The 25,775-nt window shown below is 37.1% G+C and overlaps 1 protein-coding gene across 2 annotated transcripts in view; it reads left to right on the top strand.

Annotated features, from left to right (window-relative positions):
* AMN1 (antagonist of mitotic exit network 1 homolog) overlaps window positions 1-25,775 on the top strand; it is a 101,661-nt gene that overhangs the window by 40,963 nt on the left and 34,923 nt on the right. For both annotated transcript variants that reach the window (XM_004477918.4, XM_058283017.2), the window contains one exon: window positions 19,472-19,604. In XM_004477918.4, the coding sequence (XP_004477975.1) occupies window positions 19,472-19,604 (133 nt within the window). The remainder of the gene's footprint in view (window positions 1-19,471; window positions 19,605-25,775) is intronic.

Below are 25,775 nucleotides of genomic sequence, written 5' to 3'. Positions count from 1 at the left end.
TTGAGGAAAATAAAAATGAAAACAACATACCAAAACTTGTGAGATGAAGCAAAGGCAGTGCTGAGAGGGGAATATGTAGCTCTAAATTCTTACATTAAGAAAGAAAAAAGACTTCAAATCAGAGACCTAACCTCAAAACAGGAAGAACTAGAAAAAGAAGAGAAAACTAAACCAAAAGTGAGCAGAAGGAAGGAAATAAAGACTGGAGTGAAGATAAATGATAGAGAAAGTAAAAAACAGTAGAGAGGATCAACAAAATCAAAAGTTGGTTCTTGAAAAAATAAGAACAACTGACAGACTATTAGCTAGACTGATAAAGAAAAAAAAAAGTATACAAATAACTAAAATCAGAAGTGAAAAGGCAGACATTACTACCATCCCTGCTAAAATAAAAAGAACTATAAGAAGGCACTATGAACAAGTGTATGCCAATAAATTAGAAAACCTAGATGAAATGGACAAATTCTTAGAAACACATATACTACCTACATTGATTCAAGAAGAAAAAGATCTCAACAAACTAATTACTATTAACAAAATTAAATGAGTAATCAAAAACCTCCCAACAAGGAAAAGTCCAGGACCAGATTGCTTCACATGGGAATTTTACCAATCATTCCAAGATTTAACACCACTCCTGTTCATATTCTTCCAAAAAAGTGAAGAGGAGGGAACACTCTTTAGTTTATTCTGCAGGGACAACATCACCCTCATGCCAAAACTGGTAAAGGTACAAGAAAAGAAAAGTACAGACCAATATTGCTTATGAATGTAGATGCAAATCTCAATAGAATACTAGCAAAGCAAATCCAACAACATATTAAAGAATTATAACACCATGATCAAGTGAGATTTATCCCTCATATGCAAGATTGATTCAACTTTTTAAAAATCAATCAATATAAACCACCATGTTAACACAATGATGGAAAAACCCATAATATTATCTCAATTGATGCAGAAAAGGCATTTGACAAAATCTAGCACCCCTTTTTGATAAAAACAGAACAGTAGGAATGGAAGGAAACTTCCTCAGTATGATAAAGGGCATTATATGGAAAACCCACAGCTAACACTTAATGGTAAAAGACTGAAAGCTATCCCTTTAAGATCAGGAACAAGTCAAGGTTGCCTACTGTCACCACTGTTATTTAACAATTTACTGGAAATTATTTCCAAAGCAGTTAGGCAAGAAAAATAAATAAAAGGCATCCAAAGTGGAAAAGAAGAAGCAAAACTTTCCCTATTTCCAGATGATATAATCCTACATACAGAAAATCCTGAAAAATCCAAACACAGCTCCTAGATGAATTCAGCAAAGTGGCACAGTACAAGATCAACATCCAAAAATCAGAAATGTGTCTATACACAAGCAATGAAAAATAAAAGAAGAAATCAAAAGAAAAAATCCATTCACAGCAATTAAAAGTTTTAGATATCTAGGAATAAATCTAACTGAGGAGATAAAGGACTTGTACACAGAAAACTACAAAACATCACTAAGAGAAATCAAAGAAGACCTAAATAAATGGAAGGACATTCCATGTTCATAAATTGGAAGGCTTACTCTCATCCTTCCCAAAGCAATTTATAGATTTAATGCAATCTAAATCAGAATTCCAACAACCTTCTTTGTGGAAATGGAAAGGCCAGTCATTAAATATATATGGAAGAGTAAGGGGCCCTGAATAACTAAAGTCACCTTGAAAAAGAAGAATGAAGTTGGAGCACTCACATTTCCCTATCTTAAAAACTTTTACAAAGCCATCGTAATCAAAACAGTCTGATACTGGCACAAGGACAGATATATAGACCAATGGAATAGAATTGAAAGCTCAGAAATCCATCCTCAAATTTATGGCCAACTGATTTTTGACAATTTGGCAAAGACCACTCAATTTGCAAAGAATAGTCTCTTCAACATATGGTGCTGGGAAAACTTGATCTCCATTTGGAAAATCATCTCAAAATGTATTTATCCAAGACCTAAATATAAGAGCCAGAACTATTAAACTCATAGAAGAAAACATATGGAAGCATCTTCAGGACCTTTAGACCATCTTCAAGCATCTTCAGTGTAGGGAATGGTTTCTTAGACTTTATATACAAAGCACAAGCAACAAAAGAAAATATATACAAATGGAACCTCTTCCCTATTTAAAAACTTTTGTGACTCAAAGACTTTATCATGTAACTAAAACAACAACCTATGCAATGGGAGAAAATATTTAGAAACCCCATATCCAATAAAGGTTTAACATCCAGGATATACTTTTAAAAATCCATCAACTTAACAACAAAAAGACAGACAATAAAATAAGGGCAAAAGACTTGAATAAACATTGTTCCAGAGAAGATGTACAAATGGCTAAAAAGCATATGAAAAGATGCTTGCATCATTATTCATCATAGAAATGCAAATCAAAACCGCAACGGGATACTGTTTCATACTCATTAGAATGGTGCCATTAAAAGAATGGAAAATAACAAATGTTGGGGAGGATGTAGAGAAATGAGAACACGCATTCATTGCTGGTGGCAATCTAAAATGGTGTTGCAGCTATGGAAGACAGTTTGGTGGTTCCTCAGAAAGCTAAGAATAGCACTACCATATGACTTGCAAACCCACTACCAGGTGTAGACTCAAAAGAATAGAAAACTGGGACTCAAACAGAGGTTCCTAGCAGCATTATCCACAATGGCCAGAAGATGGAGCAACACACATATCCATGAACCAATCAATGGATAAATAAAATTGGGATAAACATACAATGGAATATTATTCACCCATAAACAGGAATGAAGTGAGGATCTAAACATGGTGATAGGGTAGGGAGCTCTAAGGTTCAGCTTGTTCTACTTACATGACAGAAGAAATAACAATCATAAATTTATATGAACTTAACCAAAATGCCCCAAATTATGAGACAAGCACTGGCAAAACTAAAGGGAGAAATAGATGTCTCTGCAATAATAGTTGGAGACTTCAGTACACCACTCAGCATTGGATAGAACATTTGGGCAGAGGATCAGTAAAGAAAGAGCTTAAATAATACGATAAACTAAATCTAATAGGCATATATGTACCATTGCACCCCAAAACACAGGATATATATTCTTCTTAAGTACTCATGATTCTTTCTACAGGGTAGAGCGTATGTTGGGTCATGAAACAGATCTAAATAATTTTGAAAAGACTGATTATGCAAGGCACTTTCTATGACTAAAATGGAATAAAGCTAGAAATCAACAACAGGCAGAAAAAAGGGGAAATTTGCAAATATATGGAGATTAAACAACATGCTCTTAAATAATCAGTGGGTCCAAGAAGAATTGCAAGAGAAATCAATAAATATCGTGACACAAATGAAAGAACACAACGTATCAGGACAAATGAGATGCAGTGAATACAGTTCTGAGAGGGACATTTATAGTATAGTCCTCACTGCTTTCATTAACAAAAAGAAGAAAGAGCTAAAATCAATGACCTAACTACACAGCTGGAGGAACTAGGAAAAAAAAAACAGCAAACTGTTCCGAAAGCAAGCAGAAGGAATGAAATAACAAAGATCAGGGAGACATAAATCAAATTGAGAACAACAATATCAAAAAAGACACAATAGAATTAACAAAACCAAAAGTTGGTTCTTTGAGAAGATTAATAAAATTGACAAACACTTAACTATACTGTCAAAGATAAAAAGAGAAAAGATGCAAATAAAATCAGACATGAAAACAGGGCCATTATTACAGACCCCACAGAAGTAAAAAAGATCGTAAGAGAATACTATGAGCAACTGTATGCCAAAAAATTTTTAAAAATATAGATGAAATAGACAAATTCCTAGAAACACACAATCTACTGATCCTAGAAGAAATAGAAGACCTCAACAAATCAATCACAATAAAGAGGTTGAAACAGTCTTCAACTCCCCAAAACGAAAAACCCAGGACCAGATGCTTCACAGGTGAATACTACCAAATGTTCAAAGATAATTTAATATCAGTCTTACTCAAACTCTTCCCAAAAAAACTGAACAGGAAGGAATGCTAACAAACTCAATTATAGTTAATTGAACCAAAAACATGTTAAAAGAATTATTTATTTTCATCAAGTGGATTTTATGCCAGACATGCAAGGGTGGTTCAGCATAAGAAAGTCAATTAATGTAATACACCACATTAATTAACCAAAGAAGAAAAATCACATGATCATATTGATTGATGCAGAAAAGGCATAAAAATACTCCAAAAGATAGAAATTGAAGGAAATTTTCTCAACATGATAAAGGGCATATATGGAAAACCCACAGCTAACATTGTACTCAATGGTGAAAGATTAAAAGCTCTCCCTTTGAGATCAGGAACAAGAAAAAGATCCACTGTCACCAATGTTGTTCCACATAATGGTAGAGGTTCTAGCTAGAGCAATCAGTCAAGAAAAAATATGATGTAATTAATGTACTGAAAGAGAAAAACTACCAGCCAACAAGTCTGTATTTGGCAAAACTGTCCTTCAAAAATGAGGATGTTTTTAAAGTCTTCCAAGACAAACAAAAACTGAGAGAGTATGTTACCAAAATACCAGAATTACAGACGATATTAAAGGGAGTGCTTCAGCCTTAAAGGAAAAAAGAAGGACAAGAAATATGGAGAAGAGTGTAGAAATGATTATTAGAAAGGGTAAATAAAAGGATCACAGGACAATAGTAACATATGACAACAGAAAGCCAAAGGGTAAAATGGACAAAATAAGTAATGTCTTTATCATAATTGCATTGAATGTTAATGGCTTAAACTCCCCAGTTGAAAGACAGACTGATAGAATGGATAAAATGTTTGAGTCATCTATATGCTATCTACAAGAGACTCACCTCAGACATAAGGATAGATTGAAAGTGAAAGTTTAGAAAAAGATATTGCATGCAAATAGTTATCAAAAAAGATCTGGAGTAGTGATACTAATATCAGACAAAGTAGATTTTAAGTGCAAAACCATTATAAGGGGCATAGAAGGTCATTGTATATTAATAAGTGGGGCAGTTCACCAAGAAGAAATAAGTATAATAAATATTTATGCATCTAACTTAGGTGCCCCAAGAAACATGAGGCACACTAGAAAAACTGAAGGAAGAAATAGATATCTGTACAATAATAGTTGAAGACTTCAGTACACCTCTCTCTGCTTTGAATAGAATATCTGGCCAGAGGAACAATAAATAGAGAGCTTGAATAATATGATACATGAGTAGACCTAACAGATATTGATAGAGCATTACTCCATAAAACAGCAAGCAATCATGGATCATTCTCCAGGATTGACCATATATTGGGTCACAGTACAGGTCTCAGTAAATTCCATATTAAATTCTTATAAATTAAATAATCAGTGGGTCAAAGAAGAAATTGCAAGATAATTCAGTGATTTTCTTGAGACTAATGAAAATGAGAACACACCATATCAAAACCTATGGGATACTGCAAATGCAATGCCAAAAGGGAAATTTATAGTCCTCAATGCTTATGTCAAAAAATAATAAAGAACTAAAAGAGAAGACCTAACTGCACATTTACAGAAATTAGAAAAAGAGAAGTAAACTAATCCCAAAACAAGCTGAAAGATCAGAGCAGAAATAAATGAAATTGAGAACAAAAAACAATAAAGAGAATTAACAAACCAAAAGTTGCCTCTTTTAGAAGATCAAGAAAATTGACAAACCCTTAGCTAGACTGACAGAGAAAAAAAAAGAAGATGCCAATAAAATCAGAAATGAGGTGGGGAGGTGGATATTACCTCTGACACCACAGAAATAAGAGAGATCATAAGAGGATACTATGAACAACTGTTTGCGAAAAAACTAGACAACATTGAAGAAATGGACAAATTCCTAGAAACACATAAACAACCTACACTGACCCTAGAAGAAATAGAAGACCTCAACAAACCAATCATAATAAAGAGCTTGAAACAGTCATTAAAAACCTTCTAAAGATAAATGCTCTAGACCAGATGGTTTCACAGGTGAATTCTACCAAGCATTCAAAGATGATCTAATACCAATCTTACTCTAGCTCTTTCAAAAATTGAATACAGAGGAGCACTACCAAACTCATTCTATGAAGCAAACATCACCCTAATACCAAAACCAGGTAAAGATACTCAAAGAAAGAAAATTACAGACAAATTTGTCTAGTGAACATAGACGCAAAAATCCTCAACAAAATACTTTCCAACTAAATCCAAAAGCACATTAAAAGAATTATACACCATGATCAAGTGGGTTTTATCTCAGGTATGCAAGGGTGGTTCACAAAAAGAAAATCAATTAGTGTAATAAACCACATGAATAAATTGAAAGTGAAAAATCAAGTGGTCCTCTCAATTGATGCAGAAAAGACATTTGACAAAATACAACATCCTTTCTTCATATAAAACTCCAAAAGATAGGAAAGAAGGAAGCTCTCAACATGGTAAGGTGCATGTATGAAAAGCCCACAACTATTGTACCCAATGGTGAAAGACTGAAAGATTTCTCGCTGAGATTAGGACAACACAGGGATGCCCATTGTCACCACAGTTATTCAATATTGTACTAGAATTTCTAGCTACAGCAATTAAGCAGAATAAAAAAATAAAAGACACTCATATAGGAAAGAAGTAAAACTTTCACTATTCGCTGATGATATAGCTAGAAAATCCCAAAAAACCCACAGTAAACCTACTTTAACTAGAGAGAGTACAGCAAAGTGGTAGGATACAAGGTTAATATGCAAAAATCAGTAGCATTTCTATACACTACTGTTTAGCAATCTGAGGAGGAAGTCAGAAAAAAATCCATTTATAATAGCAACTAAAAAAATCAACTATTTAGGCATAAAATTAACCAAGGTCATGAAGGACATGTATTCAGGAAACTACAAAACATTGCCAAAAGAAACCAAAGAAGACCTCAATAAATAGAAGGGCATCTATATTCACGGATTGGAAGACTAAATATTGTTAAGATGTCAGTTCTACCTAATCTGTTTTACAGATTCAATGCATCCCAATAAAAATCCCAACAGCCTTTTTTGCATAAATGGAAAAGCCAATTATCAAATTTATTTGGAACTTTAAAGGACCCCAAATAGCCAAAAATGTCTTTAAAAAGAAGAGCAAAGTTGGAGGACACTCACTTCCTGACTTTAAAGCATATTACCTAGGTACAGTGATTTAAATTACAGCATGGTACTGGCATAAAGATAGATTGACTAATGGAACCAAATCAAGAACTCAGAAATAGACCCTCACATCTACAGTCAAGTGATTTTTGTCAAGGCAGTCAAGCCCACCCATCTGAGTCAGAACATTCTATTCAACAAATGGTGCTGGAAGAACTTGATTCATATCCAAAAATTAGAAAGAGGACATCTTTCTCATATTATCTAGAAAAAAATTAAATCAAATGGATCAAGGACCTAATATAAAAGCCACAACCATATAACTCCTAGAAGCAAATGTAGGAAAACATCTTCAAGATCTTGTGGTAGGTGGTAGTTTCTTGACCCTTACACTAAAAACATGAGCAACAAAAGAAAAAATAGATAAGTGGGACCACTTCAGAATTAAACACTTTTGCTCTTCAAATGACTTTGCCAAGACAGCAAAAAAAAGCAGCTGACTAAATGGGAGAAAATATTTGGAAACCACATATCTGTAAATGTTCCCTGTTATATAAAGAGACCATACAACTCAACCATAAAAAGTTAAAGCAACCCAATTTTAAAATGGGCAAAAGACTTGAATAGACATTTCTCCAAGAAGGAAATGCAAATGATCAAAAGGCACATGAAAAAATATTCAACATAACTAGCTATTAGGGAAAAGCAGATCAAAACTAGAATGAGGGAAACGGACTTTGGCCCAGTGGTTAGGGCGTCCGTCTACCATATGGGAGGTCCGCGGTTCAAACCCCGGGCCTCCTTGACCCGTGTGGAGCTGGCCATGCACAGCGCTGATGCGCGCAAGGAGTGCCGTGCCACGAAGGGTGTCCCCCGCGTGGGGGAGCCCCACGCGCAAGGAGTGCGCCCGTGAGGAAAGCCGCCCAGCGTGAAAAGAAAGAGCAGCCTGCCCAGTAATGGCGCCGCCCACACTTCCCGTGCCGCTGACGACAACAGAAGCGAACAAAGAAACAAGACGCAGCAAATAGACACCAAGAACAGACAACCAGGGGAGGGGGGAAAATTAAATAAATAAATAAATAAATAAATAAAAAACTAGAATGAGATACCATTTCACACCTTAAAGAATAACGATCATCAAACAAAACAAACAAACAAACAAACAAGAAAACTACAGGCACCGAGAGGATGTGGAGAAATAGGAACACCCCTTTGCTATTGGTGGGAATGTAGAATGGTGCAGCCTCTGTGGATGACAGTTGGGCAGTTCCTCAGGAAGCTAAATATAGAACTGCTATGTGATCCAGCAATCCCATTACTAGGAATATATACAGAAGAACTTAACAGGGAAGCAGATGTGGCTCAACTGATAAAGCATCTGTCTACCATACAGGAGGTCCAGGGGTTATACCCCGGGCCTCCTGGCCCATGTGGTGAGCTGGCTAACATACAGTGCTGCCGCATGCAAGGAGTGCTGTGCCACACGGGCGCCCTCGCGTAGAGAAGCCTCATGCGCAAGGAGTGTGCCCCACAAGGAGAGCTACCCCATGTGAAAAAAAGTGCAGCCCATCCAGGAGTGGTGCCACACACATGGAGAGTTGACACAGAAAGATGATGCAACAAAAAAAAAAGACGGAGTTTCCCACTGCCACCTGATAATACAAGTAGACACAGAAGAACACACAGCAAAGGGACACAGCAGACAACGGGGGAAGGGGAGAGAAATAAATAATAAAATAAATATTTTTTTAAAAATAAAGAACTTAGTGTAAGGACATGAACTGACATTTGCACACCAGTGTTCATAGAAGCATTATTCACAATTGCTAAAATATGGAACCAGCCCAAGAGTCCATCAATAAATGACTACACAAAATATAGCATATAGATACAGTGGGATACTGTTCAGCTTTAAAAAGAAATGAAATCATGTGCATATGACAACATGCATGAACTAGATGATATCATGTTGAGTGAAATAAGCCATATACAAGAGGACAAATATTTTATGGTCTCAGTTAATATGAACTAAAGACGATGAGTAAACTCATGGAGGTAAACTAGAGTATAGGTTACTAGGAAATAGGATGTGGATTGAAAATGGGAGCTGATCCTCAATGTACATAGAATTTTTAATACAGGTTATTATAATGTATAAATTAGTAGAGTTGATTATATATAACACATTATAGTGAGTATAACTAAAACTGCTGAGTTATAAATGAGATTGTGGCTGAAAGGGTAGTCTGTTGATGTAAATGTCAATGGAAAAGAAGCTAGAGAATAATCTAGACTATGTATAATGAAGTGATTTAGGTGGTGGATGAAGATTGTGGTTAATAGTATAAATATAAGTATGTTCTTTTATGAAGTATTAAGAATATGGTGATACATGGCATAGTTACAACTAATGTAACTTATGAATGATAGTTAACAGTAATATTGTATTATTTTTGCAGCAATGGCAAAGAATATATCAATTCTAAGAGACAACTATAGGGGAGTATAAAGGGGGTATGAGATTGTTCCTTTTGAAGTAATGAAAATGGTCTAAAATTGACTGAGGTGATGATAGCACAACTCATAATCTGGTGGGATGGGGGGAAATACACCAAATGTAAGATACGGGCTATAGTTAGTAATAATGTTTTGATGATACTTTTTCATAATTTGTTACAAATGTTTCACAACAATGCAAAGTGTTTGTAGTGGGGTTATGTATTGGAGCCCTGTATAATGATGTGCATGTTTTTTAAGTTCACAATTAATTATATACTTACTATTTAAGAATGTTCATGTATGAATGATATACTTCAATAAAATATTACTTAAAAAAAGAAAATAAATAAATTGGACTTTACCAAAATTAAAATCTTGTACAAAAAACAGTTTCATCAAGAAAGTAAAAGACCAGTTACAGAATGGGAGAAGCTTTTTGCAAATCATATTGGTAATAAGGGACTTGTACCTAGAATATATAACAACACTTCAACTCAAAAATGAAATGACTAATAACCCAATTAAAACATGGGCAAAGGAAGATTTATGTACGTGCAAAACCCAGAAATGAATATTTATAGGTGCTTTCATCATAACCCTAAAGTGGAAACAACCCAAGAGTTGAACAAACTGTGGTACATCTATACCATGGAATTATTACTCAACAAGAAAAAGTAATGAACTATTTAAAAAAGTAGAGTAGTATTATTAAACTAATGTAAACTATGGACCATAATTAAAAGTAATATTTTTAATATTGTTTCATCAATTGTAGCAAAGTTAACATTCCAGTGGTAAATGTCAATAATAGTGGAGTATGAGGGGTCTGGGGTCTTTCTTTTTGTGGTAGTGAATAATTACTGTAATTGTGGTAATGAATGTACAACTCTGTGATTACATTGAAAGCCATTGATTGTAAAGTTTGGATGGATTGTATCATGTGTGAATATATTTCAAGAAAACTAGTTAATTTTTTAAAAAAGGAATGAAGTCCTGATACATGCTAGAAAATGGATGAAGCTTGAAGACATCGTATTGGGTAAAATAAGCCAGACCCAAAAAGATAAATATTGTATAATCTCACTGATTTGGAATAATTAGAATAAGCAAGCTCCCAGAGTGCAGAGTATAAGTTACCAATGGACAGGATGGGCATAGGGAATGGGAAGTTAGGTTTAAGATGTGCAGGGTCATGGCTTGGAGTGATGGAAATGTTTTGGTAATGGATGGTGGTGATGGTAGCACAACGTTATGAACATAATTAGTATATATATATATCTGAATGTGATTAAAAGGGAAAATGTTATTAATAATCAGGGAAATGGTATTTAAAGCCATAATGCAATGTTTCTATATCCCACTAGAATGGCTAAAATTAAGAAGACTGACAATTCCAAGTGTTGACAAGGGTTTGTCACAAGAACTCTATTTCACTAATGGAAGGATTGTAACTGGGTATAGCTACTTTGGAAAGCTGTCACTGAGAATGCATTGAGCAGAACATATGTATATCCTATATACCAGCATTTCCACTCATTGATACATGAGCAACAGAAACACGTACACCAATAGATGTACAAGAAGAGTCACATAAATATTATTCATAATAGAATAATGCAAACTCAACTGTACATCTGCAGTAGAATGCTCGAATTGTTCAAATATTGGAATATTATGCTGGAGTGAAAAAGAACATGAACAAATTGAAAGCAAAAGTGAACAAAGTATAGTTACATGCAACAATACAGATGAATTTCACAAACAATGTTGAGCAGAAAAAGCAAAGAAAAGAATAAATACTGAATTATTATATAAAGATAAAAAACATGCAGAACTAATTAGTGGTACTAAAATTCGCTATGGTAGTTATGTTTTTTCTTGGAGAGAAGGAAGAGTTAGAGATTGCAATAGGGAATAGTTGCTTATAGTATTCTATTCCTTCATGCTCATTTTTTGATAAATCATTATATTCATGAATTATATACTTTATGTGTGTTAATTAGAAAGGTTTAAAATCAATTTTACTTTTATAAACCAGCTACAATGAATATGTTGTTTAAAAACAATATTTACAATAACAACACCAAAAAAGAATTATAGAGAGAGTTTGGGGTTTTAGTTTAAGGCATATTGAAATACTTATCTTGTCTGGGAAGAGGATAAATATTGATTAACTTTAGATTTAGGGAAGTATGCATGTGAAACTTAAAGGATAACTAATATAAGCACAGAAATAAAAATTGGACTGAATAGAACTTATAGTGAAGAATACTAATGTGGATAAAGAGGGACATTACATGATGATAAAAAGAATACTGCACAGGAAGACATAATGATCATGAGTTTGCAACTAGCCCATAGTCTTAATAAAAAAAGTTATCAAAATTACTAGGACAGTTGACAAATTCAGTCATGGTAGGAGATATAATACACTACTCTTACCTTTTACTGATATAGAAAACAATTATGTTATATATGGATATATACATTAGTATGAAAAGTGTAATAAAATCATGTACAGGAACTGTTTTTTAAAGACATGGTGATAGTTGCCTCTGTAAAGGGAAAGATGGAGAGTAAACTTGAGTAGGTGTACAAAGAAGGTTTTAATTTTATGTGTGATTCTTTATGTCTTAAGAAAAAATATCTGATGAAGAGAATGAAAAAATAGTAACATTTTAAATTCTAGATTGTAGGTACAAGGTTTATATTTCCTATTTTCCATATTTAAATTTTTTCATTAAAAATAAGCAGAACTAATAGAAATAAAAGCAAAAACTTATTTAAAAATACAAAGTATTATAAATTGAGAATTCTACCAATTTAAAAGAAAACTAGTAAGAACATAGAATTACTACAAATGATAAAATATGTATGTATGTAGACATAAAATATATTTATGTGAGCATACATATATACACACAGGGAGAGATTTATCCATATGTATGTATGTGTACATACACAAAATTAAGAATATACTTTCTCTGAATATTTTTAGAACATATACATATCTAATCATGTATTTGGCCACAAGAAAACCATAACAAAATTTTAGAAGGAGTTTTGTTTTCTTACAGTTATCAGTAAAACAAATAATGAAATGATGACCAAAAATCTCTTAACTACATGGGATTTAAGAAACACTCCATTAGGAATCTCTTGGGTTGAAGAGGAAATTATAAGGGAAATGACAAACTATTTGGAAAACAATGAAAAACACTTCAAAACCTATGAGATCCATCAAAAACTTTATTCAGCAAAAAGACTTAGTCTCAAGCACTTTCATTATTAAAGGAGGGCAAGAAAATAAATTAGAAAAGGCATTAAAAGAAGTAATCAGGGAAAAGGAATTAATAAAGATTAAAACTGAAATTCATAACAAACAAATTAATAGAAAGAAAATACATATCTAAAAGGTACCTCCTTAAAAAGACTAACAATAGAGTGAAGAAAACCTGATTTAAAAAAAAAAGTTTTAGAATGGGGAAGGGGGAGAAAAATAAGATTAGGAATGATAAGAAAGACAATCACAAATATAGGAGAAATTAAAAGAGAACTTTTGTCTAAAGAATCCATTCCAATCTTATTTAAGCCATGTTAAAATATGGAAAATACTGGGAAATACTTTGGTTCATGTGTTGAAAGTAGTGTTGCTGCCCCAACAGGCTCGCTCCTGTATGCACACAAAAGTCAAGGCCATGACACCAGGCTTTCCAGAGAAGAGAGTTTATTGCAAGGCCAGCCCAGTAGCAGGAGGCGAGCATCAGACTTTTGTCTCTCTGAGCTGAAGGGGTTGGAGATTTTTAATCCTTTTACGGTAGACGGATCCAGGGGAGCGTCATAGGCTGGAGTGAGATGTTGGGGGTTAAGAGGCAGGTTTAAGTGGAGCACATGCAGTTATCAATCCTGCTAGTTTATGCATCACTTGGTCAAAATGGCAGCTTAGCATGATTGGTGGGTGTGATTTTTACTATCATAATTAAGTGAAGGTAACTTTAGGTTCTGGCTTCTCCTGACTGCCTATGCCCCCATGGCTAGAACCCATCAGAAGCAGCTGTAGCAGATGCTGCAGGGGGAAAGGAAATCAGGAACTAACCTTGTGCTGAAGCAAGCTTCTTATGAATAAACAGAAAGCGATGGATAGGGGTTCTAAAAAACAGGGAAATGGAAACTTCTGCAAGCCACAAATGGGAGGGATCACTTTGGGAAGGTGGGCTAGTAAGTAGTGGTTTCAGTAGCATAACTTTAATTTTAAAATCTGACTAAAAATTTTTTTTTTTAAACTTAAGACTTGGTGTAGCACAACATGGTGAACATAATTAACAGTACTGAAATATATATCTGAATGTGATTAAAAGGAAATATTAGTCTGTATATAGGGTAACAAAAATTTTTTTAAATATCCATGGAATTTCATTACCCTAGGTTAAACTATGAACTATAGTTAATAGTACAATTATAATAATATGCTTTCATAAATTATAGCTAGTGTTCCATACCAATGCAAGTTGTTAATAATAGGGTGGAATATTGGAATCCTGAATTTTATTACATGATGATTCTGTAAACCCACAATTTCTCTAATAAAGGAAAAAAAGTAGAAAAAAATTTTTAGACTAACATTATATAAATATAAATGGAAACAGTTTAGATAAAATATTAGCAAATAGAACCCACCAGTATATCAAAATATAATAACAGGAACAAATAGGATTTATATCAAGAATAAGAGGGTGATTTTAAAAATAAGTGAAAAAGAAGGAACCTCTTACATAAAATAAAAACTTTCCCCAAAAAGTCAGCAAGTATTATCCTATGTGACCATGCATCAAAACCATTTCAGTTAAAGTTAGGAAGTAGACAGGATACCTAGTTTTTGAAAATATAAAGGGTAAAATGAAAATAGCTGATATAAACATTGAAAAGGAGATAAAACCATTTTTGCTGATATGATTTCATACTTATAATACCTAAGAGATTTTAGTTGAAAATTACTAGTATTATTAGACACATTGAAAAGTAGAGTCTGAATAAATGTATAAAAATCAATAAATAACTACAAGTGACAATGGAATATAATTTTGGATAAAAAACAAATTGGAAGATGATGAATAGTATCACACAAGAGCCTCTTCTCTGGGAAAGTGATATAAATTCAGAAAAAGGAAATTCTAGCAATGCCCATGATTTACACACAGATACACACACAAACACACACAAATAGGGAAACGGACTTTGGCCCAGTGGTTAGGGCGTCCGTCTACCACATGGGAGGTCCGCGGTTCAAACCCCAGGCCTCCTTGACCCGTGTGGAGCTGGCCCATGCGCAGTGCTGATGCGCGCAAGGAGTGCCGCCCCACGCAGGGGTGACCCCCGCGTAGGGGAGCCCCACGCGCAAGGAGTGCACCCATAAGGAGAGCCGCCCAGCGCGAAAGAAAGTGCAGCCTGCCCAGGAATGGCGCCGCCCACACTTCCTGTGACGCTGATGACAACAGAAGCGGACAAAGAAACAAGACGCAGCAAAAAGACACAGAAAACAGACAACCGGGGGAGGGGAATTAAATAAATAAAAAAAAAAAAAAAAACACACACACAAATACACAAGGCTTACCTCACTTGTTACTTTCCTATGAAGTCATCCTGAGTTTCCCAATCACAGACAGTCTCTGCTTACAAAGAAACATACCACTCTGTGTGTTCCTTTCTTGTATTACATTTTTTGCTGAATCCTGGCAGTAATCATTTGACTACAGGTTATTTCATCTACTAAATCATAAACTTTAGAGCTGAGAGTGAGCATGTATCCCTTAGTTTATAAATATAGAATTCTTTTAAAATTATTTCACTCTACTTTTAACTTGTATTGCATTGTTATTAGACAGTGGCACATAGGAACATAACAAATTTCTAAAATTGTTAATATTACTGCTCATCTTTTTATTATGTACAATTATATACCAATAAAAGAAATGAACAATGGTTTAGGAAAAAAAAAATCAGTGGGGGAGGATCGTGAGAAGATGGTGAGGGAGTAACAGGCAGACCTGAATGTGCTCACAAAAACAACGAGAAAGAACCAAAAGCTGTCTGAGGGACCTGCTTTGGGGGTCAGCAGATGAGCACAGTGCTGCCCAACTCCCAGCAGGGTGATGGACATAGAGACGCCAAAGCTGAAATGACAAGTGTGAGTTACCAAGCCCCTGCGGCATCCAGGAAGGGATCCCCTCTCCACCGCCCACCCCCCAGGTATTAAGCTGGGGTAAAATCCCTTCCTCACTGCAGCCACTGAGAAGGGAACAGCCATCTTCCTTCCTGTCAGCTGTTTCAAGAGAAAAGGGAGGGGAGGTGGGGGTGCTTTTCTTCAGGGAATTTGGCCAGTAGAGCCCACTTTGAATCTCTGCTGTGGAGGTTCCACACAGGAGCACAGGAAAGCCCAGACTGAAGCACCACCCTGGAAAGGTGCATGACTAGCACCAACTGTAGGCCAGTCCAGAAACTGCATGGACAAAAACTGCACTTTTCTGTGTCCAACCCCTGGAAGAAAATCTGCACCCCACTAGTGAATTCCTGGCCTGATTTAGAAAACTTAAGCTGGGCAATTTTAAGACTGAGAATAAGTTGAACCAAATATCAAAGAAAAGCTGTGAAAAAAAGATAGGCAAGAGAGAGAAATTGGTCATCGGAGAAAATTCACCAACATATTCAGATGCTTAGACATCAGCAAAAATTACAAGCTATACTAAGAAACAGGAAAATATGGCCCAACCAAAAGAACAAACCAAATATCCTGAAGAGAAACAGGATTTAAGACAATCAGTGATAATCACAATCCTCATAAGTCACTTCAAAGAATTTATAGAAAATATGACTAAAGAAATAAAAGATATTAAGAAGATACTGGAAGAGCATAAAGAGCAATTTTAAAGCCTGCAAAGAAAAGTAACAGAGCTTATGGAAATGAAAGACATGATGGATGAGATTAAAAATACATTAGAGGCACGTAAGAGCAGATTTGAATTGCTTACGATAGAATTAGTGCCTTTGAAGGCAGAACATCTCAAAGACAGGAGAACAAAAAGAGAAGAGAATGGAAGAAATGGAATAGAGACTTGGAATTGAATGCCAACGTGAAACACACAAGCATTCACATTATTGGTGTCCCAGAAGGACAAGAGAATGGAAAAGAGGAAGAAAGAATATTCGAGGAAATAATGACTGAGAACTTCCCAATCCTTATGAAGGACATAAATATCAATATCAAACAACACACCCCAGACAGAATAAATTAGAATAGACCAACCCGATATACCTCCTATTCAGAATGACAAATATCAGAGATAAAGAGAGGATTCTGAAAGCAGCATGAGAAAAGCAAAACATCAAATACAAGGGAAACTTGATAAGATTAAGTGCCAACCTCTCATCAGAAACCGTGGAGGACAGAAGAAAGTGGAATGATGTATTTAAGGTACTGAAAGAGGGAAACGGACTTGGCCCAGTGGTTAGGGCGTCCGTCTACCACATGGGAGGTCTGCGGTTCAAACCCCAGGCCTCCTTGACCTGTGTGGAGCTGGCCCATGCGCAGTGCTGATGTGTGCAAGGAGTGCCCTGCCACGCAGGGGTGTCCCCAGCGTAGGGGAGCCCCACGCGCAAGGAGTGCACCCGTAAGGAGAGCAGCTCAGCTCGAAAGGAAGTGCAGCCTGCCCAGGAATGGCACCACCCACACTTCCCGTGCCGCTGACGACAACAGAAGCGGACAAAGAAACAAGACGTAGCAAATAGACACAGAGAACAGACAACCGGAGGGGGTGGTATTAAATAAATAAATCTTTTTAAAAAATAAATAAATAAATAAGGTACTAAAAGAGAAAAACTGCCAGCCACGATTTCTGTATACAGCCAAGCTGACCTTCAAAAATTAGGGTGAGTTCAGAGTGTTCACAGACAAAAACTGATAGAATATGTTACCAAAAAAACTGATTTGCAGGAGATACTAAAGGGAGTCCTGCAGCCTGAAAGGATAGAACAAGGGTGAGAGATTTGGAGAAGAATTAAGAAATTAAGATTATTAGGAAGGGTAAACTAAAAGATAAGAAGACAGACAATAGAATGTTATGACAAGAGAGAGCCAAAGGACAAAATGGATGAAGTGAAGTAATGCCTTTACAGTGATAACACTGAATGTTAATTGATTGAACTCCCTAATCAAAAGACATCAACTGAAGAATGGATTAAAAAATATGAGTCATCTACATATTGTCTACAAGAGACCCAACTCAGAAATAAGGACAAAACCAGGTTAAAAGTTAAAGGTTAGAAAAAGGTATTCCATGTAAATAGTAATCAAGTAACAGCTAGAATAGACCAGATAAAATGTAAAATAAAAAAAATATTTTTAAAGATTTTTTAATAAGTTTATTTCGCCCTCCCCTCCCCTTTGTCTGCTCTCTGTGTCCATTCACTGTGTGTTCTTCTGTGTCTGTTGTATTCTTATTAGGTGGCTCTGGGAACTGATCCTAGGACCTTCTGGAGTGGGAGAGAGGTGATTATTCTCTTGTACCACCTCTGCTCCCTGTTCTGCTCCGTCTTCTTATTGAGTCTCCTCTGTGTCTCTTGTTTTTGTTTTTTATTATTCATTTTTTTAAAATATTACATTCAAAAAATATGAGGTCCCATTCAACCCCACCGCCCCCATCCCACCACTCCCCCCACAGCAACACTCTCCCCCATCATCATGACACATCCATTGCATTTGGTAAGTATATCTCTGGGCATCGCTGCACCTCATGGTCAGTGGTCCACATCATAGCCCACACTCTCCCACGTTCCATCCAGTGGGCCCTGGGGGGATCTACAATGTCCCGTAATTGTCCGTGAAGCATCACCCAGGACAACTCCAAGTCCCGAAAACACCTCCCCATCTCATCTCTTCCTCCCATTCCCCGCACCCAGCAGCCACTATGGCCACTTTTCCCACACCAATGCCACATTTTCTCTGTGGACCTTGGATGGGTTGTGTCATCTTGCTGCAGCCCGCTGGGCTGGGGGGCCTCCTGCAGGGCTTCACTTACCAGCGGGGGTGACGGGCCACCCAGACCCCGCGGCCCACCCTCAGGAAAGCAGTCTTCTCGGGTGCACCCAGGTTAAGGCCTGGAGATGTGGCCCTCCTAGGGCGGCCTGAGTGGACTCCAAGTCCAAGGACAGGTATCCTAAAGCCACAGATGTGAGGCTGGCGGGGGGGGGGGGGGGGGAGGCGGAGAGGGGCAGGAGCTCGAGAGGCAGGGTTGGGGAAGCCCTGGGGCGGGGGGGGGGGGGGGGGGAGCCCCCGGCACCTGGGAGCCGAGAGCGCGTCGTGTTGCTTAAGCACCAGGTTTTCCGTGATTCCTTACAGCAACCCTGGGAAGTAATACACCATCATAATTTAGAGGAAAAGTAGTGAAAATAAATTGACAGGATTAACAGATACAGCTTTCAACTCAGTGGACCTCATTTTCATGTTTATTTAGGAATATAATATATGACTTGAATCCTGGTGGTGTATGTATTTCAGGAACTGGAGAGATTGTCTTAGGAAAAACACTTTTTTTTTTAGTCATTAAAATGCACCTTAATAAATAAGGTATGCCTGAGGAAATGTAGAGAAAGCATTTGAATGAGCACAGGCTAGCTTTTGAATTGTACACAAGCGAAGGCACCGCTATTAAATAAAATGTACACCGGTTTTATGGAAGGACTGAGTGCTATCAGTCAGCATTGAACAAGTATTAGGAATCTCTACAGTGTGATTTACTATGTTGTATTTGTATTCCAGGTGCCTGTGGTGCTTCATGAAGAATATTTCCAGATATATCACAGACATAAAGCCTTTGCCTCCTAACATAAAAGACAGACTGATAAAAATAATGAGCATGCAGGGACGGATCACAGATTCAAATATAAGTGAGGTAAGAGTATGTATAACTTTAAATTGAGCATTTTAGATTTTAATGTTTAGATATGGCTTCAGATTTTTAGAGCAATCCAAATGTAGTAGGATTTAATATGTAGTAGGATTAGTAATCATTTAAAAATATAACAAAGCGTTAGGGCCTTATTCCCCTCCAGAAAACCCAAAAGTCCCTGTGTAATCATTCCTAAGACATCTCCCACCATTCTTTCAGTTACTGCCCTGGTGTCCAGGATCCAGCACTCTTGATCTCCATCTTTTCAAAAAGTTAAAAATTTTTTAGTCAAGACCTACAGTAAGAAATGCATGTTAATTATAACCCCAGTGCATAAACACACATATATGTAACAGTACTGTGTGCAGGACAGTTTAGTCGTTTCTATTTTATTCTATGTCTTATTTCATTTAAAAATTGTTGATCACAACTTTCTAAATTGATTCCATAATGTATTAATGGATAATATTAAGCAAGTAAAGATCATTCTACTAACCTAGTCTCATTCTTTCTCTGGGTACTTCACTCCTGCTAATTATACTCAGCATCCTTCCCTCGACTTGAGCCAGTCTTCCTCAGGACACGTGCTTTAACTGGCTTTCCTTTAGAGCAGTGAGAATAGTAAGGTCCCCAGTATGGGTTTAAATTCCAGCCTTGCCGCTTTGTGTGGCTTCATGTCTTAGTTCTCTTCCTTGTAACATGGAGGGCAAAGGTAGCCATCGGCAGGGGTGCATGAGCCTCTCCCAGGGCTGCTCAGGTATTGCTCGGGAGCCAGGATCGTGAGAGCTTGAGCCAGGACAGCCGGGTCAGGGCGGGACCCTGGGTGCTGCCGTAAACCGGGCTGGGGGCAGGCAGGTGGCCTCGTGCTGAGACGCTGCTCAGAAACGGTGGGAGGTTGGAAAAGAGGGGTCATGCTTATTACATATGTCAAATACTTTATCTGGTGAACTTTGTGAGAGTCAGGTTGTGTGAAAACTATCCCTGTGCACTAATCTTTAAGCACGTCGAAACCTAATTCTAAAAACGTTAAAACATGATCCTCAAGCAAATAGTATGCATGTGCCAGAGTTTAAATAACTCAGTAAAAGAACCAGTAGCAATGCCAAATCAGTCCAAAAGAGGATTCAAGAGTCTCTATCTACCCACCCACACAGGGAAAAAACCGTGCTGGAATAAGGTTATAAATTAGACACAAAACTGGATAATGTCTCACAGGGTAATAAAACTAACCACTGAACAGAAATCTTTGCTTCTCTCTAGAAAAAAATTGCATTATTCCATTCTCTACAAGTTAGCATCACTTTTCAGACCTGTGGGGTAATTGGGATCTGTGCTTTAATTATACAGTGTTATACTTTCCTAGGTCAGTGGACTGTCAGGGGGCTCCTTAGCGCTCTCTCTGCCTCCTCATTAATGGTGATGTGATCTTTTCTAATGACTTATTTCCAAGTTTTGTGGAATTTTTCTCAACAAATGGTTGGAATAAAAGAAGATTTTTTTTTCAGCCCTTGACCCTATAGTGAAATAATTAATTCAACTTTTAAATTTATAAGTTATCCTATTTCTCTAAAACAATAGGAATAGAAGGTTGGGAAATTAATTTATGTCTTAATAAAAAACAAAAAGAAAAGAGTTCTTTTGTTGGGTATCATGTTGATATTAAAAAATTATGACAAATATAAATCCATGAAAATCAATATGCTACACAAACAGTAAAGATACAAGTTTCTTTCTTTAAAAAAAAAGCAGCCCCACTCCCTATCCTCATGCACACAAATATACATAGAAAACCCCATATGTTGAGAAAGGAATTCAAGAATTTTTATTTTTTTCCAAAAGAAGAATCATCCTCTTTGCCTATTAACCCTTTCAGTATAAGATCTTTCATCTTTAATTCTGAGAATTTTTTTGCCACTATTTCTTCATATATTTTATCCTCTCCATTTCTATTTTTATTTTTCTGAAATTCTTATTATCCAAATGTTAGCATTTCTACTTCCATCCTTCATATTGCTTAAGTTTTCTTTTATATGTATATTTTCTATTTCTCCTTTCCACTTTGTATTAGTCAGCCAAAGGGGTGCTGATGTGAAATACCAGAAATTGGTTGGTTGGGGTAGGAGCTTACAGACACCAGGCCATAAAGCATAAGTTACTTCCCTCACCAAAGTCTCTTTGGAGCAAGATGGCTGCTGACGTCTGCGAGGGTTCAGGCTTCCTGGGTTCCCACGTTCCTGGGGCTTGCTTTTCTCTGGCTTCAAGGTTTCTTCCTTCCTGAGCTGGCTTCTCTTTCTTCTCCATGCTGACTTCCTAGGGCTCCAGTTTAAGTCTTCAGCATCAAACTCCAAAATCAAAACTCCAACTTTAAAAGCCCCCAACTCTGTTCTTTGCCATGCCACCAAGGGGCGGGACTGGGTGGGGACTCCATGGAATCATAACTCAGTCACGACCAGGTACAGATCAGATTATAAACATAATCCAATATTTCTTTCTGTAATTCATCAATTATATCAAACTGCTACATTCCATCCTCTGAATTCCAAAAAGTCATTACAATTTTCAAAAAAACCTTAAATCAGTTATAATGCAAGTACTAAATCATATCATAATCAATTTAAAGAAATACCGTTTGTGTTGGGGCAAAGCCCTGTCTGCTATAGAACTCTGAAATGTACAAAACAATTCATCTGCTTCCAATACACAAATGGACAGACATAGGATAAACATTTTCATTATATTAAGGAGAAATTAGGGGGGAAACATGAGTCATGGGTCCTGTCCAGTTCATTAAACCTGAAGGGCATCCTCCATTCGATTTCAAAGTCTTGAGAGTCATTTTTACGATGATGATTTCTTCTCCTTGGGGCCATATGGGGACCCACCCTTTCCACATGCTTGCCCAATGACCATTTTCTTGGTTCCACCCTCATCAAGCATCTGGGTGTTGACCAAGCTCCAGACCTCTCCCTCTGAGAGTGTTAGGGTGATTGCCACACCTTACCCAATCTTTGGGTTAGAGGCTTAACCCCCCTCATACAGTGATGTGAAGACAACATTCCCCTAACCTTTGGCATACAGGCTCAACCCTGTCAATGAGTTGACCACCTGGCCTTCCCTAACCTTTGGGGGACAGGTCCACCCCTCTCAGACCTGAGTGGTGTTGACCTTAACTGCCCTAATCCTTGGGGAATGTGCTCCACCCTCTCTGTACCCTGGGGTGGCAAAACTCTCCCAGAACATTGGACAGGAACATCCACCGTCTTCAACTGTTAGGGCAAACTCACCCTCTCTATTCACCTGGGTGGGATTCCTCTCTTTGCCCAAGATGATGTTCGAATTCCAGATCTCAGCTTCCATGGTTTTCCTCTTAAAGCTGTTTCTCCTTCAATCTGTCCTTTCCATGTCCCTTTTCATTCCAGGCTGACAGTGGTTTTGTTCATACAGCTCTCTCAAAATGTCTGTTGGTTTAGCATGCAGGAAGCAGGGGTCCAAGTCCTCAGACAATAAGACTTTCCCCAGGTCTTTCCGACATAACTGTATCTTCAATCCTGATTTACAAGTTCCAAGTTTAGTTAAGTCCTCCAGTGGGGTACTTTCATATGGTAGCTTGATCTCCAGAGGCTTGGAATTTCCAGAATCAGTTTCTGTTTTCTTTGTGCCCAATAGTTCCATCCTCAGCATATCTCTCTCTTCTAGCATTTTGCTATAAGCTGCAAGCAGAAGCCAAGCTGCATTCTCTGGGTTTACTTTGGAAATTTCTTCAGCTGAATGCCCAGGCTTGCCATTTTCAAAATCTGCCTTCCATATAACACCAGGAGTTAATCTTGCTAAGTTCTCTGCAACTTTAAAACATGGATTGCTTCTCTCCAGTTTCCAGTAATAGTTTCATCATTTACTTCTGAGGCATCATAAAAAGTCTCTTTAGCATCCATATTGCTATCAACAGTCTCTTCAAAGCACTGTAGGTCTTTTCTTCGTAGCATCTCACAATTCCTCCAAAGAATACCCCTTACCCATTTATAAAACTGTTCCAGCATTTCTGTAATGGCAAAAGCACTTCCCCACTCCTCGGTACCAAATTCTGTATTAGTCAGCCAAGGGGGTGCTGATGCAAAATACCAGAAATTGGTTGGTTTTTACAAAGTATATTTATTTGGGGTTGAAGCTTACAGATACCAGGCCATAAAGCATAAGTTCCTTCCCTCACCAAATTCTATTTGGAGCAAGATGGCTGCCGACGTCTGTGAGGGCTCAGGCTTCCTGGGTTCCTACCTTCCTGGGGCTCGCTTTACTCTGGCTTCAAGTTTCCTTCCTTCCTGGGCTGGCTTCTCTTTCTTCTCCATGCTGACTTTCCATGGCTCCCATTTAAGTCTTCAGCATCAAACTCCAAAACAAAAATTCCAACATTAAAAGCCCTCAACTCTGTCCTTCGCGTTTTTTCTGAGCCTCCACCCACCAAGGGGTGGGGACCGGGTGGGGACTCAACGCCCTAATCATAACTCAGTAATGACCAGGTATAGATCAGACTACAAACATAATCCAGTATTTCTTTTTGGAATTCATCAGTTATATCCAACTGCTACACATTTCCACCTTGCTAAATTATTCCTCAGCTAGTCAACTACTTACCTCATCAATAGTTTTATTTCAGCTGCTAAACTTTACAAACCTAATAATTCCAGTCCTCTTTTCTGTAGCCCCTCTCTTGTTTCTTTTAGTATATTATTGTGCTTAGGGAGGTGCCTGGTCCCTCCAGGCTAAGGCCGCTGCTCCTGAGGGAATCAGTAGCCCAGGCTCTTTTCTCCTCAAGCAGTTGTGCTCTCTACAAGCCTTGTTGGTGCCCTGGGTGGACGGAGTGCAGGCTCCAAGCACTACCCTATATTTCCTCCCAAAATCAAATTAAACGTTCGACTTCAATGTTTGCTCATGTGAGATGTATTTAATTAGTTATTTTGATACATGCATAAAACGGGGTAGTATACAGCCACAATAAATTGTTTTCTTTTAAAAGCTGCTCATCTAATAATATATATGATGATACTAGTTTTCTTCAGTTTTGTTTTGTTTTTAACTCAAAAACATTAAAACTAATGATTCTCTCCAAGTACTGGTAGTATGGGTAATTTTAACTGTAGTGTTTAAAAGCAAGGGCTGTGGCATAGAAAGTAATGAAGTTCTGGTACTTGCTACAACCTGGATGAACCTTGGAAACACTACACTAAGTGAAATAAGCCAGGTACAAAAGGACAGATACTGTATTGTTCCAGTTATATGAAGTATCTAGAATAGGCAAATTCATTGAGACAGACCGTAGATCAGGCGTTACCAGGCCTGCGGAAGGGCGTAATGGAGTTACTGCTTACAAGTTTCTATTTGGGGTGATGAAAAGTTATGGAAAAAGATAATGTGATGGTTGCAGAACATTTGGAATATAATCAGTGTCACTGAATGTACATTTAAAATGATTAAAACGACATTTTATGTTCTATATATTTTATCACAATAAAATAAAATGTAAAGACTTGTCAGGAAGCGCTTTTTGACCAGTCTTGCCACCCCCACCCCACGCCCCCCAGCGGTCTTTGGAGTCAGAAAGGCTGGGCGCACGTCCCAGCTCTGCGGCCTTGTGGCTGAGGAGCACTGTGCTGGCCCCTTAAGGTCCCTCACTGATGAGGTGGCAGTAGCCAGTTGCCCAGGGGTGTGTGTGTATGGGCGCGAGAGAATTAAATGAGATAATGTGTACGATACATACAGTATCTTTCCTGGCAAAGGCTCTCAAAATAAAAACAGTTATTCTTATCATTATTATAATTAATACTCCTTACCCTGTTTTACTTTCTCTGGATATTTTTGCAAAAGTAATAACAATATATTACCTTAATATTCAGAAAAGTAAAACCATTTCTATTTTAGGAAAAATAAAGTAAAAGAAAGGAAAAATAGCCTCAGAAAGAGAGCTTAAGAACGGTCTAAAGCTGGAATACTTGGAAATTAATCTATTTGTTGGTCTCAATTAAATGTTCAATAATACTGGATTTGTTTGTACTAGCTCCCAAAAATAAGAATGAAAAATATAAATGTTCTAAATAAGCAATACTAATAGCCTATAAGCATGTGGTATACAAGTGATTAAAGACTCATACCTCCTTAGCTTGTCTCTTATGATCTTCAAAA

This window comes from Dasypus novemcinctus, chromosome 20 (genome assembly GCF_030445035.2).
Source record: "Dasypus novemcinctus isolate mDasNov1 chromosome 20, mDasNov1.1.hap2, whole genome shotgun sequence".
NCBI lineage: Eukaryota > Metazoa > Chordata > Mammalia > Cingulata > Dasypodidae > Dasypus > Dasypus novemcinctus.
Note: the sequence above shows the minus strand (reverse complement) of the source record. Positions and strands in the feature narration are given on the sequence as shown.